Here is a 14,511-nt window from a genome sequence, read left to right on the forward strand (position 1 = left end):
TCTATCTTCCCTGAGCCACACCCACAGTGTATACAAGGAAAGCACTCCCTGCTTGGGCCAGGGGTGGACCCTGTTGGTGGGTCTTCTGGTGACACGGTAGGGTGCCACTTGTAGGCCTGTACCCTGGCCTGCATCCTTCCTCTCAGGCAGCATTTTCTCCAAGCTTGGTCTGTGACCCAGCGTGGCAGGACTCCTAGTGAAACTGCAGCTGTCTGGCTTGACCCGGACTCACTCCTAGGGGGCCCAGCACCCGCCTTGCAGGGGCCCCAGGGCCAGTGGCTAGGCTGGCGGCAGTTGGAGAACCACTGCAAGGGTGTCGTAGGGCGGTCCTGCGGGCCCACCAGCCTCCTCCCCTTCGCTGTCATTGCCTCGTGCGCATCGCCCCATGGAGAAACGATGTCTCCCTGCCTTAGTACAGCCTCGACCCTAACGCGACCTCCGGACGCCCACCCTTAGGTCCTGCTGTCCCCCGGGCCATACAGCCTCCGCGCCTCTGGCCAGCCTGCGCTGTGCCCGCGCCCGTGGGCCCCCGCTTCCTACCTGGGAGTCACCCCGCCCTCGAGGGGACACAGGCGGGACAAATGCAGCCGTAGGACTGGAGTGGCGACACTGATTCCGGTGCGTGCTGACGAAATGAACCGATCTTTGAGATTATGAAAATAAAGCTGCTGGAACGAACCTGCCCGAGCCGCGTGGTTCCGTCAGAAACGGCCACTGGACGTGAATGTGCAGCCGAGCGACCGCCGGCTCGAGGGAACGCCGAAGTCACCTCCGCCGCGTGGCTAGCGGGACCTGGTGACCCTGGGGGCATGCCCGGCCCACACCGGCCTCGGCTCCGCCCCAGCCTCCAGGCCCCGCCCACACAGGCCTCCAGGCCCCGCCCTCCCTCGACTGTTATTGGCTGCCAACCCGGACGTCCTGTTCAGTGGCGCGTCTCAAGGAGATGGGCGAGGAGTTAGTGGTGAGATCTCGGGGCTCATTAGTCCCTCCGCCCATCAGTCACGCGGCGGTCCGCGGGCTCAGGAGGCGGGTTAGGCAGTCCCGGGACATGGCGGAAGGTGGAGGCTGGCAGGTAAGTGCAGTGGGACCAGGGGACCCGCGGGGCCAGGTCGGGAGGACGGAGACCGGGTCCGTCCGTGCGGGACGGGCTGGCGCTCACCGGGTCCCCAGCTCACTCCCCCGTCCCCGCAGCCGCCGCGCCCGTGCGAGGCCTACCGCGCCGAGTGGGAGCTCTGCAGCAGCGCCGGCCACTTCCTCCGCCACTATTACGTCCACGGCGAGCGGCCGGCCTGTGGGCAGTGGCGGCGCGACCTGGACAGCTGCCGCGAGTGGGAGGAGCGCCGCAGCGCCGAGGCCCAGGTGACCCGACCCGGCGTGCCGAGCCCTGGAAGACCAGGAACCAGCCCGGGGGCTCGAGACGCTGGGAGAAGGGGGCGGGCCTTAAAAAAGGGGTTCAGTTCCAGCCTCCACGTGTACTGGGGAGCGTGCTTTGATTTATATCCTTAAAAGGTCAGTCTGGCTGCCACGCTGAGTGAGGATATGGTGGAGGTGCTAGAGACCAGTAAGGAGGGAGTTGTGATCCATACATTCAGCAGACACCACTTGGGACGCTCTTGGGGATCCAGGAGTGATGAGAACACAGCCCCTGTCCTCCCGACTCCTACATCGTAGTCTAGGATACAGCAGTGGCCTGGAGCTGATGGGGGTGTGGGTGTGGGTGGGGGGCATGGAGCGAAGCTGTGAAGGCGCAGTGCTCACGGAGCGTGCGGGGGAGGGAGCCAGCAGGACTGCCAAGTGTAAAAGAAAATGACAAGTCCGAGATCAGTGGAAAACAGGAGAGGTAGTTTGCAGCCTATATGGCAAGAGATTAATAACCTTTGTACATATATATCTTTTAAAGATAGCTGTCACATATCTGTAAGAAAAATGGGAATTATTTCAGAGTAGAAAAGTAGGCAAAGGGCACACAGAAGGAAAAGAAAAGAAAACCAAATAGCCTGATATATATTTAAAATGACAGTAACTGGTTACTGCCCAGCGGAATGTCCATAGGGGTTTGGAGAGTCAGGGCACCTGGGCAGTGTTTGTGGAATGTCAGGTTTTCTGATTATCTAAATGTCAAATGCATACCTTTTGATCCCACAGTTTTACTCCTGGAAGTTTATCCTAGGGAGGTAATTGGGTAACAACTGAAAATTCAAAATGTCCATTGTGTCACCATTTGTAATAGTGCAAAGACCAAAAGTGACCTAAAGTCCAGTAATAGACATTTGACCAGATAACGTCTTCCCCACCACGGAGAAGTACACAGCCATTAAGAAAAATAGATAGTAACCTATCCCCCTGTGGAAAGGTGCTCGCAGTATGTCACTTAATGAGAAAAGCAGGACGTGCACCAGCAAGGAGAAGATTATTCCTTCTTTAGGGAAATGGGTGATAGCCCTGAAATGCGGGCCTCAGATGGGATTGGGGAAGCTGTGAACTTCACCCTGGGAGGGAGGTCTGCAGGGCTTTCATATTTACTTTGCATTTCTGATCGCTTTTTAACAAGAACAATACATTCCATTTGAGACAATAGAGCTTGAGCGAAAACAGATGGAAGAGGTGAAATTCTAAGTGTAAAGTGGCCAGCATAGCACCTGGCACCCACTGTCGTGTGTGTGTGTGTGTGTGTGTGTGTGTGTGTGTGTGTGTGTGTGTGTGTGTGTGTGTGTGTGTGTGTGTGTGTCTGTGTGTCTGTGTCTGTGTCTGTGTGTGTCTGTGTCTGTGTCTGTCCGTGTCTGTCTGCCTGTCTCTGGCCTCTTCCCTCCTCTGGCCACTCTTACAGGCTCATCTCTCCTCCTGGCTCAGCCCCCAGCTCCTCTTATCTGGTGAATCTGATTAGGTCAACCGAAGGCATCAAGCCCTGGGGCCCAGGAGAATTAAAAATATCCTCAAAATGGTCATCTGCACAGGTTTTTCACAGTAGCTTGGAGAATGATCTAGATGTGTGTGTAGTAACCACCCCCACCCCACCCCACCCTGCACTCACCAGGGCTTGCTGGGCTGCGTTTGTCATGTGTGTGGGTGGGCACCGAGAGGAGGGAGGTACAGGGCACCTGTGAGGCCACAGGTGACCGGGTCTCCTTTGCAGCGGTCCCTACGTGAGAGCGAGCAGGCGAGAGTCCGGGCTGCACGGAAGCACGGCCTGGTGTGGGCCCCCAGGCAGAGCCCCCCTGCAGACTGGCACCTCCCTCTGCCCCAGGACAACGACCGGTGACAGGCCCAAATAGTCCAGAAGGTCCCTGGGAGCTTCCGCCTGGCGTGGGACACAGAGTCCCCATCTCCAGCCTCGCCTGCCCCACCACACTCAGAGCCAGTTCACTCAGCGTGCAGCTCCAGGAAGCCAGGCATCCCTGCGTGTCCCTGTGGGCGGCCAACGGGCAGGCCAAGGGACAGCAGCAAGGAGAGGCCGTCCCAAGGGCTGGGCTCCTCAGCTGAACACTCAAGGGGCAGCCCGGATCCGTGTGGATGCGCAGGTGGCCCTGTATGGCCCTGGTCTGGTGATGGCCACGCAGTACTGGCCGCAGGTGCCCTCCCACCGCGGGCACTTCCTCTGCTCCTCTGTAGGCGCGGGCGGCGTCACCTCCTCGGCCCACGGCTCCAGGACACACAACCTTGTGTAAAGAGGGATCCTAGACTCTTGGCTGAAGACACCCAAGCCCAACACATGGAATTTTGGTCTTCTTCCCTCGGAATTTCCCCTGGTCGTTTTTTGAAAATGTGGAATATATCAAAAGACATTTCACAGGTTTGATTCCAAACAGAAGCTGAAAATTAAATCCACAGTTTAATTTTGAAAGAGTTAGATTTATAACCTGACGTTGTGCTGGCCAGTATTAGAGTTTTGTATGCTTACACTCTTGTAGATGTTTTTAAAATATATGTATTTGAACCAACGGGAACACTAGTTCTTCAGAGGTCTCTTTATTATGGGTGAAACGATTTAGCATCTGTGCCATGTAACAGGCCCCAGCATGTGGTGCTGAGGGTCACGCCTGCGGCATCTCAGTGCCTCCCTCACGATCTGGCCAGAGGTGGTGGTTCAACATCATTTTACTTATTCTTGGGGGCAAAATAATCCATCACTTCAGAAGGGCACACATTAAGAGAGTAAAATCTCCCATCATGTGTGTTTGCTCTTGTGTGCCCCAAGTGTCCTTTGTGACTGTGTACCTGTGAGTGGTGGGGTGCGCACAAAGGACTCCCACAGCAGAGGTGAGTATAAAGAAGACCCAGGGTCCCCCCGTCGCAGCGGGGAGCCCTGGTGTGTCTGAGGCAACCAGCGTCCGTCCACCGTGGCTGCGTTCACGGGCATTTCTGGCCGAGGAGGAGGAGGAGGGAGGCTGCTACAGCTCCACCTGTGTCCTCCTTTCTCTGAAACCTAGGCAGGGAGGCCGTCAGCCACTCCTGGTGGAGCCGCTCTCCTACTGCTGCTGGGTTAGGGCCTTGGGTGCCTGTGGCCAGGTGCTGGCTCCATCAGGAGTCCCACAACTTCTTGGATGCTGAGCGAGCTCCACCGCAGATGATCGTCACCCTGGAAAATGTTCCTCTGTCCACCCATGTCCACCCCTCATGTCTGCACACCCTGGGACCACAGGCTTGAAACAGACAAGTGGCCTCAGTCCCGTTGAGTTCAGGAGACAGACATGAACATTCAAACATCAGCTGTGAAGAAAATGACAGTGACAAGGCAGAGCATCATCTTTCAAACTTTGGGGATAGAGCCCACAATGATAAGCAGTTTGCATTGTGACCTGGTGCATCCTGTTACATGGCGCGCTGTCACTGAGCTGGGCTTCGCGGAGCAGCACCTGCCCCCACCGTGAGATACTGCTGCTGGGCCTGGCTCCATTACATGACGCCGTGAAAGGACGTAATTATAGGGATGCGGACGATTATGGGGCAGCATCCTGTAGTGCAGGACTGCAGGGGTGGCTGTGCTGTGACACGTGGACACACAGATGAGCACAGCCACATCTGGGAGCCTGGACCTACTCTGGCTGCAGTCTATCTCGGTGCTGGCATGACTGGCCCTGTAAGATGTGACACTGAGGGGAGCCGGAGGAACCACACACAGCACCTCCCTGTTGATTTCCAGCCTCTTGTCAATCTATGATTACTTCCAAATAAAAGGTTAAAACAAAACAGCTGCCCATGACCCACTGACTTGATCATACAACCTCGTGGATGAAATCTATAAGTTGGGAGGTGGGGGAGGCTCAGGGTCCGAGGCTAGACCTGGAGGAGGAGGCTGGAGGCTTTAGGCAGAGAAAGGGCCACATGCTGATGAGGTGGGGACGGGGTGTGATTTTCCAGGGTTGGGTAGCCAGGGCCCTCTAGGAAAATGGATAATCTGAATTCTTACTCAGGTGGAGTGTTCCGCTGGTTTGTTTGCACTAAGGTGGTGAAGAACCAAAGCCTTTCTGAGGTGGTGATGCAAGGGGTACAAGTGGACCTCTGCCTACACTGCACCCTGTTAGGCTGCATTATGTACCCCCCGCTCCTCCGGGGAAGGTCTAACCCCCTGGCGCTCTGAGTGAGACTATTTGAAGATGGATCTTTAAAGAGGTGCTTAATGTGAAATGGGGTTGCGTGGGTGGGCCCTAATCCAATGACTAGTGTCCTTATAAGAAATCAGGACACAGACACACAGAGGGATGATCACGTGGGTGCGCGAGATGGCTGTCTACACGCCAAGGAGAGAGGCCTTGGGAGAAACCAGCCCAGCCGACACCTGGATCTTGGACATCCAGCCTCTGGAACTGAGAGAAATAAATGTGAGTCGTTTCAGCTCCTTGGTCTGTGGTGTTTTGTTCTGGTGCCAGAGCTCACTCATATACTCCCTGCTCCAGACTAACAGCAGCCTCTGCCCGGCCAGGCGTCATACCCTCCTGGAGGACACATGGCCTCACGCAGTGGGGTCCCTGCCACTCGACACTCTTCTCAGCCTCCCCCATACCCCCCAGCTTGAAACCCAGAGCCAGCCCTGCCTCTCCTCCAGGTGCAGGCAACACACAGCACAGCTGCATGTCCTTCACCTCCGTTCCTGGGGTCACTTTGTGCCTCTTGCTGGTGGCGTCTGCCCCACACAGTTGGAATCCTCCTTTTCACTGGAGGGCAGTGGTCAATGTTTTGGCCTTCCTCTCCCCAGTACCAGGCCAAGAAGGGCAGCCTCCCCAACCCCCGTGCATGCTCAGGTGAATTAACTGTGACTCTGACCTAAGACAGACACTTGGTTAAATGCATTTATTCACAGCAGGCCTGAGCCTGGGGGTGCAGGCTCCCAACGGCAGCGTCCTGAGGGCAGCTGCCTGCAGCTCTATCTCTTGAACTCCATCTGTGTGTACACCTTGGTGATATCGTGGTACCTGCCTTCCGGGGGTTGGTAGTTGGCGATCGGCGGTGTGTAGTCTGGCCCTTGTCTCTCAAAGGGAAACAGACTGGGGTCCCGCTTGGTGGCCTCGGCATGGAGTTCTGGGGCCGTGAGCTTCAGCTCCTGCAGAGCTTCCCGCTGGGCCTCGAGCAGGGACGCAATGGCGCCCCTCTCCATCTCATGCTCACACTGCTTGTACAGTGCCCATTTCTTCAGAAGCAGGGCTCTCCGCTCGTTCTCTTCAAAGGGGAGTTCCACTGGCGGCCGCTGCCTGGGAACACAGAGCCAAGGGCATGAACCTGGGGGCGCCAACCGACTGCACGGGACCCGAGTGTCCCCACTGCCAGACGCAGATGGAACTTAGGGACAAATTAAGGGACAGAATGTTGGATGTGGCAGCAGCGGCAACTGACACCTGGAACCACTGCCATTTTCTTTACGTGAAGAAAAGAAACAACAGTGCTCTCAGCAGATTGTGGCAGCATGTCCTCTGTGCCAAGCAGAGCCTGCTGGTGGGGAAACGTGGCTTTGGAGAAAAGTCAAATGGTGTTATGAAAACGGACACCAATATCCCAGGGAGTCAAAGCCTGTATCAGCCCTGGAGACCCAAAAAAGCACCTGCCTTGTCCCACTTACATGGCGAGGTACTACTTTATAAATGGTACGCACTTCTGACAAGAAGGCAACAATCCCACCAACCCCACACACGACACATCCCAGCTCTGAGCATTTGCATCCTAGAGCAGGAGGCTAAGGGTTTCCTACCAGCAGGAAGGGGTAAGAGCTGCAGGCCCAGGGCCCCAGTTGTCAGTCACAGCTAAACTCCTGCAAGAGCAACACTCCAAACTTGCTCCAGCATCTGCCCTGAGCTTCCTTCCCAGAATCAGCCATTCAGGAGCAGCGCCCAGGAATGCTTTCTCCACCTCCCATGAGACAATCCAGGAGAAGAGGACTCAGAACAGGGCCAAGCCAGCCCAAGCCTATGACCCCTTCCCATTACAGGTGTGAAGTGCAGACAGAACTTCCTGACAGTCACAGAACTCCTTTGCTCTGAAGACCTCAACCCTAGAGGGCCCGTACCTCGCTTTATTTAAGAACTTAACGGGCGTGATAAAATCCTCAATGGGAACGAGCTCCTGGCTCGCCTTTTCCAGTCGTCGGATCCTCTTTTTCAAGCGCTCCTTTGCTGCCTGGTCTTTTTTAGGGTCCACCTTCTTCTTCTTTTGCAGAGGTTCTGCTCTAAAGGATAAAGCAAACACTAAACATTTTCCTCTTTGGCCTCATGAACGTGTAGAGACATGGCACTAGGGAAAGTGCCTGCAAACTTGTACCGAGCTCTCCCGCAGGAAAGGACCGTGTGGGCCTGGCCTCCCATGCTGAGTGTGGCAGGGAGACGGCCTCCACAGGGGGTCCTTATGAGAACTATGTGGGCACGGTCAACCCAGGAAGGCGTGGAAAACCTCCGTGGGATGTCAGGGTATAAATTAAAGGGAAGTGCTCATCTTTAGTGAGGGGTTTCAGGTGGGCCTTGGGATAGCACTGAAAAGTGAAAATACCAAACTGATGAATTAGAAGCTCGTTACTCACATTATTTATTTATTAATTGAAATATAGTTGATTTACAATGTGTTAATTTCTGCTGTACAGCATAGTGACTCATTTATACATATATACATTCTTTTTTATATTCTTTTCCATTATGCTTTATCTCAGGATATAGAATATAGTTCCCTGTGCTACACTATAGGACCTTCTTGTTATCCGTTAGAAGCTCGTTACTCACATTTTAAATGGATTTGTGATTTATAAAAATGATTTGACTAAGAGAGTATAATAAAAATAACTGGCAAGTTCCTGTTTATACTTTCTGAGATTTCTTAACAAATTTCCCTATTCTCGAGCACGGACAAAAGTCTGATTTACCCTCAGGAACACATCTCCTATGCTGATAAGTTACTATTCAGAACAACCGAATCTCGAGCATCAAGACTGAGTTTTATGAGTTAAGTCCCTAGAAAGTATTCAGGGTCCCAGGTGGAAAAAAGAATCCTCTCACCTCCCCCCACCTTTCTGGAGAGTAAGAAACGGAAGAGCTGTCTGTGCTCTTTAAAATTTTACACAAGAATCCCTTGAGAGCTAAATAACTTTTCTTTAAACCACTTTTGCATTTAACTTTTGATCTCTGATTACAGATTTAACAGTATTTCATATGAAAAGACATAAGGGCATCCATCTAAATTTAACTGAGAAACTTCGCAGACTGAACATCGAGCATCCTTGCTCGCTGGGTTCCCGTGCGCGAGCCCCCAGGCCGGGCCCGCGGCCGGGTTACCTCATGGGCACGAGTCCCCAGAACGACAGCAACGAGGCCCGCTGGTGCGCGTCCCTCGTCTGCGTCGGCCGCGCTCCCAGGAGCCTGGAAGAGACCGAGTGTGTATCAACGCCCGCTTCCCCGTTAAGGTCACTCACGAGCCCCGTAACTACGGGGTGAGACCGCCAAGGCCAGCAGGGAAGCTCTCAATCCGCGTCCCCGCGCATCCGCGCCCCGACCTCTCCGCGCTCACCGGCTCGGCGGGCGCAGAGCCGCCCTCAGCGCCGCGGCCGCCATGCCTCCCGGTCGCCTACGGCCGCTTCCGGGCGCGCGCCCCTAGGCGGTCCGGCCCGCGGTGCGCCGCTCTCGGGTCCGACAGCTGCGCAGCCCCGCGCTCCCGCGTTCCGGCCGCCGCTACTAGCCCTGCCTCCAACGTGGCCCCGCCCCGCGCCCGGCGCCTCGCACCTCGCGCCGATCAGGGGCTTCCTTCCCGCGGGCGCCGCTCCCTTGCCTCTCCCTAGCCGCTCGGCCTGCGCCCCGCGAGGGCCGAGACCAGCAGCGGGGCCGAGGGGGCTAAGAGTCCGCGCACGAGAGGCGGCCTGGGCGTCCAGTAAACGCTCCGGCTCGTTCGCCGACGTCGGAGCCGGGCCGCGGTGGCTGCACCGGCGCGGCACGTGGCCTGCGCTCGCGGGCGACAAATGAACACGCGCTGGGGGCGGCGGAAGCCTGTTAATTAGTCGGCTCCGCACCGGCGGGCAGAGCGGCGAGGCCGTCTGCGCCGGCCGGCCCCGCCCGGCCGGGGCGCACCCCAGGTCCCGCTCGCCCGTCCGCGCGCTCCCTGCCGGCCGGCCCCTCGCTCGCGGCCGTGCGGGGCGGACCCGAAGAGGAGCCGCCTTCCCGCCCGGCCGGCTGAGGAGCTGGGCGGCCCGTGAGCGCGGGGAGCGGTTTCCCGCCGGGGCTGTTTGGCAGGTGCGCGCCGTGACTTCCGGCGTTGCCCGGGAGCCGCCGGAGGAGGAGCGGCGCGGGGGATGCGGCTGTGGCGGCGGCGGCGGCGGCCGAGCGCGGGGGTCGGCGGCGGCGGCGGCGGCGGCGGCGGCGGGGGTCGCGGGCCGACGATGGCGCGGCGGCGCTGAGGGCGGGGGGCGGGCGGCGGCTGGAGGGCGGGCGGCGCGGGCGGCGGCGGCTCCATGGCCCGGGCGCGCTGAGGGACGCGGCTCTCGCCTCAGCCCGGCGGCGGCGGCGGCGGCGGCGGCCGAACAATGAAGCTCCTGAAGCCGACCTGGGTCAACCACAATGGTGAGTGCGCGCGGGGGTCGCGGGGGACCGAGCCCGGAGACGGGCCGTGGTGTGGAGCCAGGTGGGAGCCGCGCGCAGGCCTGCCCGCCTCGCTCCGACGCCGAGTGCCCGGTGCCCGCGCCGCGGGGCCGGCGGTCGCGGACTTTGTCCTCGCGCGAGGAGACCGGGAGCCGGGCACGTGCTCGGCCACGTCCGCCCTCGCCCCGGCCCTTGCTCCAAGCCCTCGGCCACCCGCCCGTGGTCCGGGCAGGGTTAGGGGAGCGGCCCTGGGCGCCGGCCGGGATGTGCCAGGACGGTCCAGTGTGTGAAACTGGAGCGGAGTGGCCTTTCAGTAGCGGGGTGTAGACCTGGAATGGGCACGTCTTTCCATGCCAGAGGGGCTGGATCTGGTGACAGTGCTTTAGGTGGGGGACCGTGATTCTGGGCTGAGATCCCCCAGCCCGAGGAATTACGTTCACACTGAGCTGGAGCATGAGGGCGACTCGGATGGGGCCCACGGGGCACAGGTGTGTGCTCGGAGAGGGCCTGCCTTAGCTCTGGGGCAGCGGCCCTAAAGCACACCCAGGGAGCGGACTCATCCAGTCCTCTGGTAGGGAAGAGACTCTGGTACAGAGAAGCGCGGTAACCAGCAGTTTTGCTGTTGTTCTACCTGGCTCGCACACTTGCTGCAGGAGTTGGCCTTCGCCCCCTAGGAAGGTGAGGGGAGCGAGCCCCCATCCCCTGCCGGTAGCAGTGAGCTCAGGGAGCAATACTCCAGCTGAGGGCCCGCAACCTGGATGGCCCGACTGCTGGTAGGCAAAGAGTCACCCTGATTCTGTCTTGTTCCTCATTTCTACTTTGCTGTGCGACTAGAGGGAGCTAGTTTTCTTTTAGAACAAGTTGGGTAGATGCTTTTGCCTTTCTTAAGTGTGTTGCTTTTTAGTTTTGAACTTGATCTCAAGATGCTTGCTTTCTATTGCTGCAGCCTTTCCATTTTCTAGCACGACATCCTTCTCGTTTTTCAGGGCCCAGGTGAAGTCCCCTTTTCCTTTTGTTACCATTCCTCTTGAGTTACTCCACTAGACGCGCTCTGTCCCTGTGGGTGTACATTCCTTGTGCCCCTAGGGTGCAGACTGCCTTGCTCCCCTCTGCATTCCCTGCCACACTCAGCAGTGCCTTTCACATAGAGGGTCTGCGATAAACGTTGGCTGAGCAGGTAAGAGAGCTGAGGTTGCCATAACTTACTAAGACAGCTGGGTTGACAGTATGTGAAAGCAAAAGCAGTGAACTCTGGTTTCATTTCTCCTGTGTTGGTCTCCAAGCGCATTTCCTGACGTGTAGTGTGAGATCTTTCCCTGGAGAACTGGGCAAATGTTCAGTAATTATAAATTATGGTGCTTGTGAATCAGGAAGGGAAAAGTTTTTACGATGAGCTAGTTTGCTGTGCAAGTGAAGTCTGAAGGAATTTTCATTTTGACATTGCCTAGATGAGGTTGTGTGTGTTGTGTACCCTTCTCCAGCCTTCCTTCTACCATGTAATTTATAACTTCGTGATAAGCTCCTTTGTAGGACACAAGTTTTATGTTGTGTAGGCACAAGTAAGTCAGGATGCTTAAGCTATTGTTTAGGCACAAACGAGGGAGAGTCTGCAGCCAGGCCGCAGCCAGTAGTCCCCGCCTGGCAGGGTGGGCTGAGCTGTGGGCCTGGGGCCTCTTGTTGCCGCAGCCTCTCCACTGTCCTCGAGTAGAACCTGATAGTATCTGCCCTGCCTTCTTTGTAGCGTGATTGTGGTATTTGCTTGGGAAGGAAGACAAAGTGCTCCCTGAGATAATAGAAGAAATTGAGACTCTTTTAAACCTGTTCTTTGTCAGGTTTCCTTTCTTTTAAAATCTCCTGGAATCACCCGTCTCATTGAGTGTTCGGGACTGTCGGGTAAATTACTTCTCTCCTGAAGGACATACAGATGGTCTGGATCAGTACTGAGCTGTCCTTTAAAGACTGGTGAATAGGGGGAGCTGCTGGGGGCGAGCGCTGCTTAGCCAGGAGCCCAAGTGGTGGGTGGTGGCCAGTAAAGTCGAACATGCTTTGGATTAAGGGACCCAAAAGACCGTGGTGGTTTGGAGAGAGCATCACTGCACTTTCTGGCTTCCTGACTCTGCATTCAGTCTCCTGACTGATTATGCAGCGCGAACATACTTTTTCTGGGGTCTGAAAGCCTGAAGAAGGAGGGAGCAGAGAGCCCTGCGTTTTCCCTGAGGTGGCAGGATTCATCAAATAGTGTAAGCGGGCAAATTGAAAGCAGAGAGAGAAGTGTTTGTTGGGTGCAGGTGTGTTCTCAGTCTTCGTTTTTCTGGCTGATGATAGTAGTGAGACCTTTCCTCTAAGGGAGGGTTTCTCAGTCTCAGCACTATTGACATTTTGGGCCACATAACTGTTATGGAGACCAATCTGTGTTGTAGGATGTTAGCAGCATCCCTGGCCTCTGCCCTCCAGATGCCAGTAGCATCTTCACTCTCACACACACACACACAGAGTTGTGACAACAGAAACTGTCTCCAGACATTGCTAGTGTCCTCTGTTGGCCAGGTCACCCCCAGTTGAGAATCACTGTTCTAAGGTGATGGGTTAAATATTGAAGTCATGTCATGGTAATGAGCTTTGAGCATGGAATCAGACTGGATTCAAGATGTCATCATTTATTAGCTGTAGATTGTTGGGCTTGTGACTCCACTTTCTGGGCCTTGGTAAAGTTGAAGCTATGTGCCAGGCATTGTTCACACACACACATACATACACACACACACACACACACACACACGTGTTTTACTCTGTGTTCTTGGATATGGCATTCCTTATGTATTTTACTTTAGGCTTGGCCAAAATAAGGTTTATTTCTAAGTTAGGTTATGACCATATATTTGTTAGAAACTGAAAGCAATTGGGTTTTTGGTTGTAGGAAAATGCAGTTTGTATGTTGAGAATCATTGAGATTCATGGTTCTTCCCATCGCAGGGCCTTTGTCCCTGAGAGTTTTTCTGGAATTCTTGTGGTGTTCATGCACAGCTCTTTAGTGAAGCCCATTCTAACCAGAAGGGCCAGGACTGAAAGGACACTCATTCTCCTTTGAGTTCATTCTCCTGGCAGTGTTGTAAAAAGGTGTATGGCAAATTTTCAATAATGGGATAATTTGTCAGTTAACTGCATTGCTTTATGGCATGTGTTTTTTCTCCTGTCCTATAATTGGATTCTTTTCCCTACCTCTTCTCATTCCACAAAGGATTTAAGACATTCTTCTGAGGCATGTCCTGCACCTGAGTGATAATGAATGTCAGTTTGAAGGGGAAACTCGAGGAAGGATGACCCAGTAATGAAGCTGGCCTGGGTGTGGAAAGGCTCTGCACAGCTGCTCTGAGAGCAGGCCAGGAGGGATCCCGGTAGTGACGTTTTGTGACTGCCCTGGTCATTCAGGTAACCTGTGCAGTTGGCCCAGATCAGGGCTTCTCAAACAGGCCAGAGTCTGGAGACATTTTTGGTTTTCGCAGCTGGAGAGGGTGGAGTGTAGGTGGAGGACAGGATGCCGCTGAACTAGAATGCTCTGCAGCCTCATGGATGCTCCTCTGCAACAGTCTCCTGGCCCAACGTCCATAGTGCCGAGGCTGGGAAACTGCTCTAGGTGAGAGTACCTTTATATCGTTATTTGGCCTTTTCATCCATCCAACTAGATTGTAAGCTTCTTGAGGACAAGGAATTTGCCTATTATTTTGGAGTCAGATAGTCCTGTTCTTGAGTCTCTGTGCTCTGCTGCTCACCAAAGTGTGTTACAGAAGGTTCTTTACGTCTCTTATCCTGGTCTGTTAAGTGAAGCGGGTAACAGCTGCTTTGGCTGCTGCCTGCTCACCTGCGAAGGCTCAGGAAATGCACACTCTCTTCACAGTGTCACACTGACTTAACACCTGAAGACAGTAGAGTGATTTTTAAAAATAACCAGAATATATTTGAAGAGGATTCGGAAGAAAACTGGGTGGGATTTTGCCTTAGATAATACACTTGTGGGATTTACACTGATTTATACACTGAACGTTGAACCCTTCTGGAGAGAAGTTCTGTGGGGATCAGAGGTAAAAAGATGCTCCCTGTGCACGGAAAATTGTGCCAGGTGGGAGAGGGGAACAGACCACATTCTAGAATGCAGAGCAGAGGGTAGCCTGGGTAGGAGGGTGTGGTCTGTGGGTGCCCTTGGGCTGGGTCTGGACCACAGGAGGACTGTGAGGCAGAGGAGGTGCCACTGCTGTGGGAGCATCAGGAGTGGAGGCCCAGGGAGGGCTGGCGTGTGGAGCATGTTAGCACAGAGACTGCGCAGGTGATGGCAGGTGGGGCTGCAGGGCAGAGCCATGAGCACCTGCCTAGAAGCTTGGACTCCTTCTGGGGGTTGCGATAGGGGAGCATGGGGCGTTTCTGAGGAGGCTGGATGTGGTTGGAAGGCCCCAGAGGAGCTGGTAGACATTCCCTG

General features: G+C 55.4%; 3 protein-coding genes across 8 annotated transcripts in view; 2 read left to right on the top strand and 1 right to left on the bottom strand.

The window, feature by feature from the left end:
• The first annotated feature begins 912 nt into the window (after positions 1-912).
• C13H22orf39 (chromosome 13 C22orf39 homolog) lies at positions 913-5,301 on the top strand. 3 transcript variants are annotated; one of them, XM_030836407.3, is made up of 3 exons: positions 913-1,072; positions 1,192-1,359; positions 3,134-5,301. In XM_030836407.3, exons 1-3 carry the CDS (start codon positions 944-946, stop codon positions 3,257-3,259), a joined length of 423 nt encoding a protein of 140 aa, XP_030692267.2. In that variant the 5' UTR covers positions 913-943; the 3' UTR covers positions 3,260-5,301. The 3 variants fall into 3 exon arrangements, with proteins under 3 accessions (XP_030692267.2, XP_030692266.2, XP_060166186.1); XM_030836406.2 differs by having other exon boundaries at positions 1,192-1,509; positions 3,134-3,260; XM_060310203.1 differs by lacking the exon at positions 3,134-5,301 and having other exon boundaries at positions 1,192-1,700.
• Positions 5,302-6,273: 972 nt separating this feature from the next.
• MRPL40 (mitochondrial ribosomal protein L40) lies at positions 6,274-9,239 on the bottom strand. Of its 2 annotated transcripts, none has more exons than XM_070046972.1 (4): positions 9,192-9,239; positions 8,748-8,831; positions 7,496-7,654; positions 6,274-6,686 (listed from the first exon to the last, which is right to left on the bottom strand). In XM_070046972.1, the coding sequence occupies exons 2-4, from the start codon at positions 8,750-8,752 to the stop codon at positions 6,362-6,364; spliced, it is 489 nt and encodes a 162-aa protein (XP_069903073.1). In that variant the 5' UTR covers positions 8,753-8,831; positions 9,192-9,239; the 3' UTR covers positions 6,274-6,361. The 2 variants fall into 2 exon arrangements, with proteins under 2 accessions (XP_069903073.1, XP_030692264.1); XM_030836404.3 differs by lacking the exon at positions 9,192-9,239 and adding an exon at positions 8,980-9,069.
• Positions 9,240-9,884: 645 nt separating this feature from the next.
• Positions 9,885-14,511, top strand: part of HIRA (histone cell cycle regulator) — a 74,420-nt gene continuing 69,793 nt past the window's right edge. For all 3 annotated transcript variants that reach the window (XM_060310432.2, XM_030836390.3, XM_030836391.3), the window contains exon 1: positions 9,885-10,022. In XM_060310432.2, coding sequence (XP_060166415.1) covers positions 9,986-10,022 — 37 coding nt within the window. In that variant the 5' untranslated portion in view covers positions 9,885-9,985. The remainder of the gene's footprint in view (positions 10,023-14,511) is intronic.

The sequence above is a fragment of the Globicephala melas genome, chromosome 13, assembly GCF_963455315.2.
Source record: "Globicephala melas chromosome 13, mGloMel1.2, whole genome shotgun sequence".
In the NCBI taxonomy this organism is placed as follows: domain Eukaryota; kingdom Metazoa; phylum Chordata; class Mammalia; order Artiodactyla; family Delphinidae; genus Globicephala; species Globicephala melas.

What these genes read in the sequence shown, in the direction of transcription:
- C13H22orf39 (XM_030836406.2), top strand. Translation starts at nt 944, where the DNA reads ATGGGCGAGGAGTTAGTGGTGAGATCTCGGGGCTCATTAGTCCCTCCG. An exon ending in CGGAAGGTGGAGGCTGGCAG is followed by an intron (nt 1,073 to 1,191) that starts GTAAGTGCAGTG and finishes CCGTCCCCGCAG; the next exon opens with CCGCCGCGCCCGTGCGAGGC.
- MRPL40 (XM_030836404.3), bottom strand. Translation starts at nt 9,023, where the DNA reads ATGGCGGCCGCGGCGCTGAGGGCGGCTCTGCGCCCGCCGAGCCG. An exon ending in GCTCTGCGCCCGCCGAGCCG is followed by an intron (nt 8,832 to 8,979) that starts GTGAGCGCGGAG and finishes GGTCTCTTCCAG; the next exon opens with GCTCCTGGGAGCGCGGCCGA. An exon ending in TGGGGACTCGTGCCCATGAG is followed by an intron (nt 7,655 to 8,747) that starts GTAACCCGGCCG and finishes TTTATCCTTTAG; the next exon opens with AGCAGAACCTCTGCAAAAGA.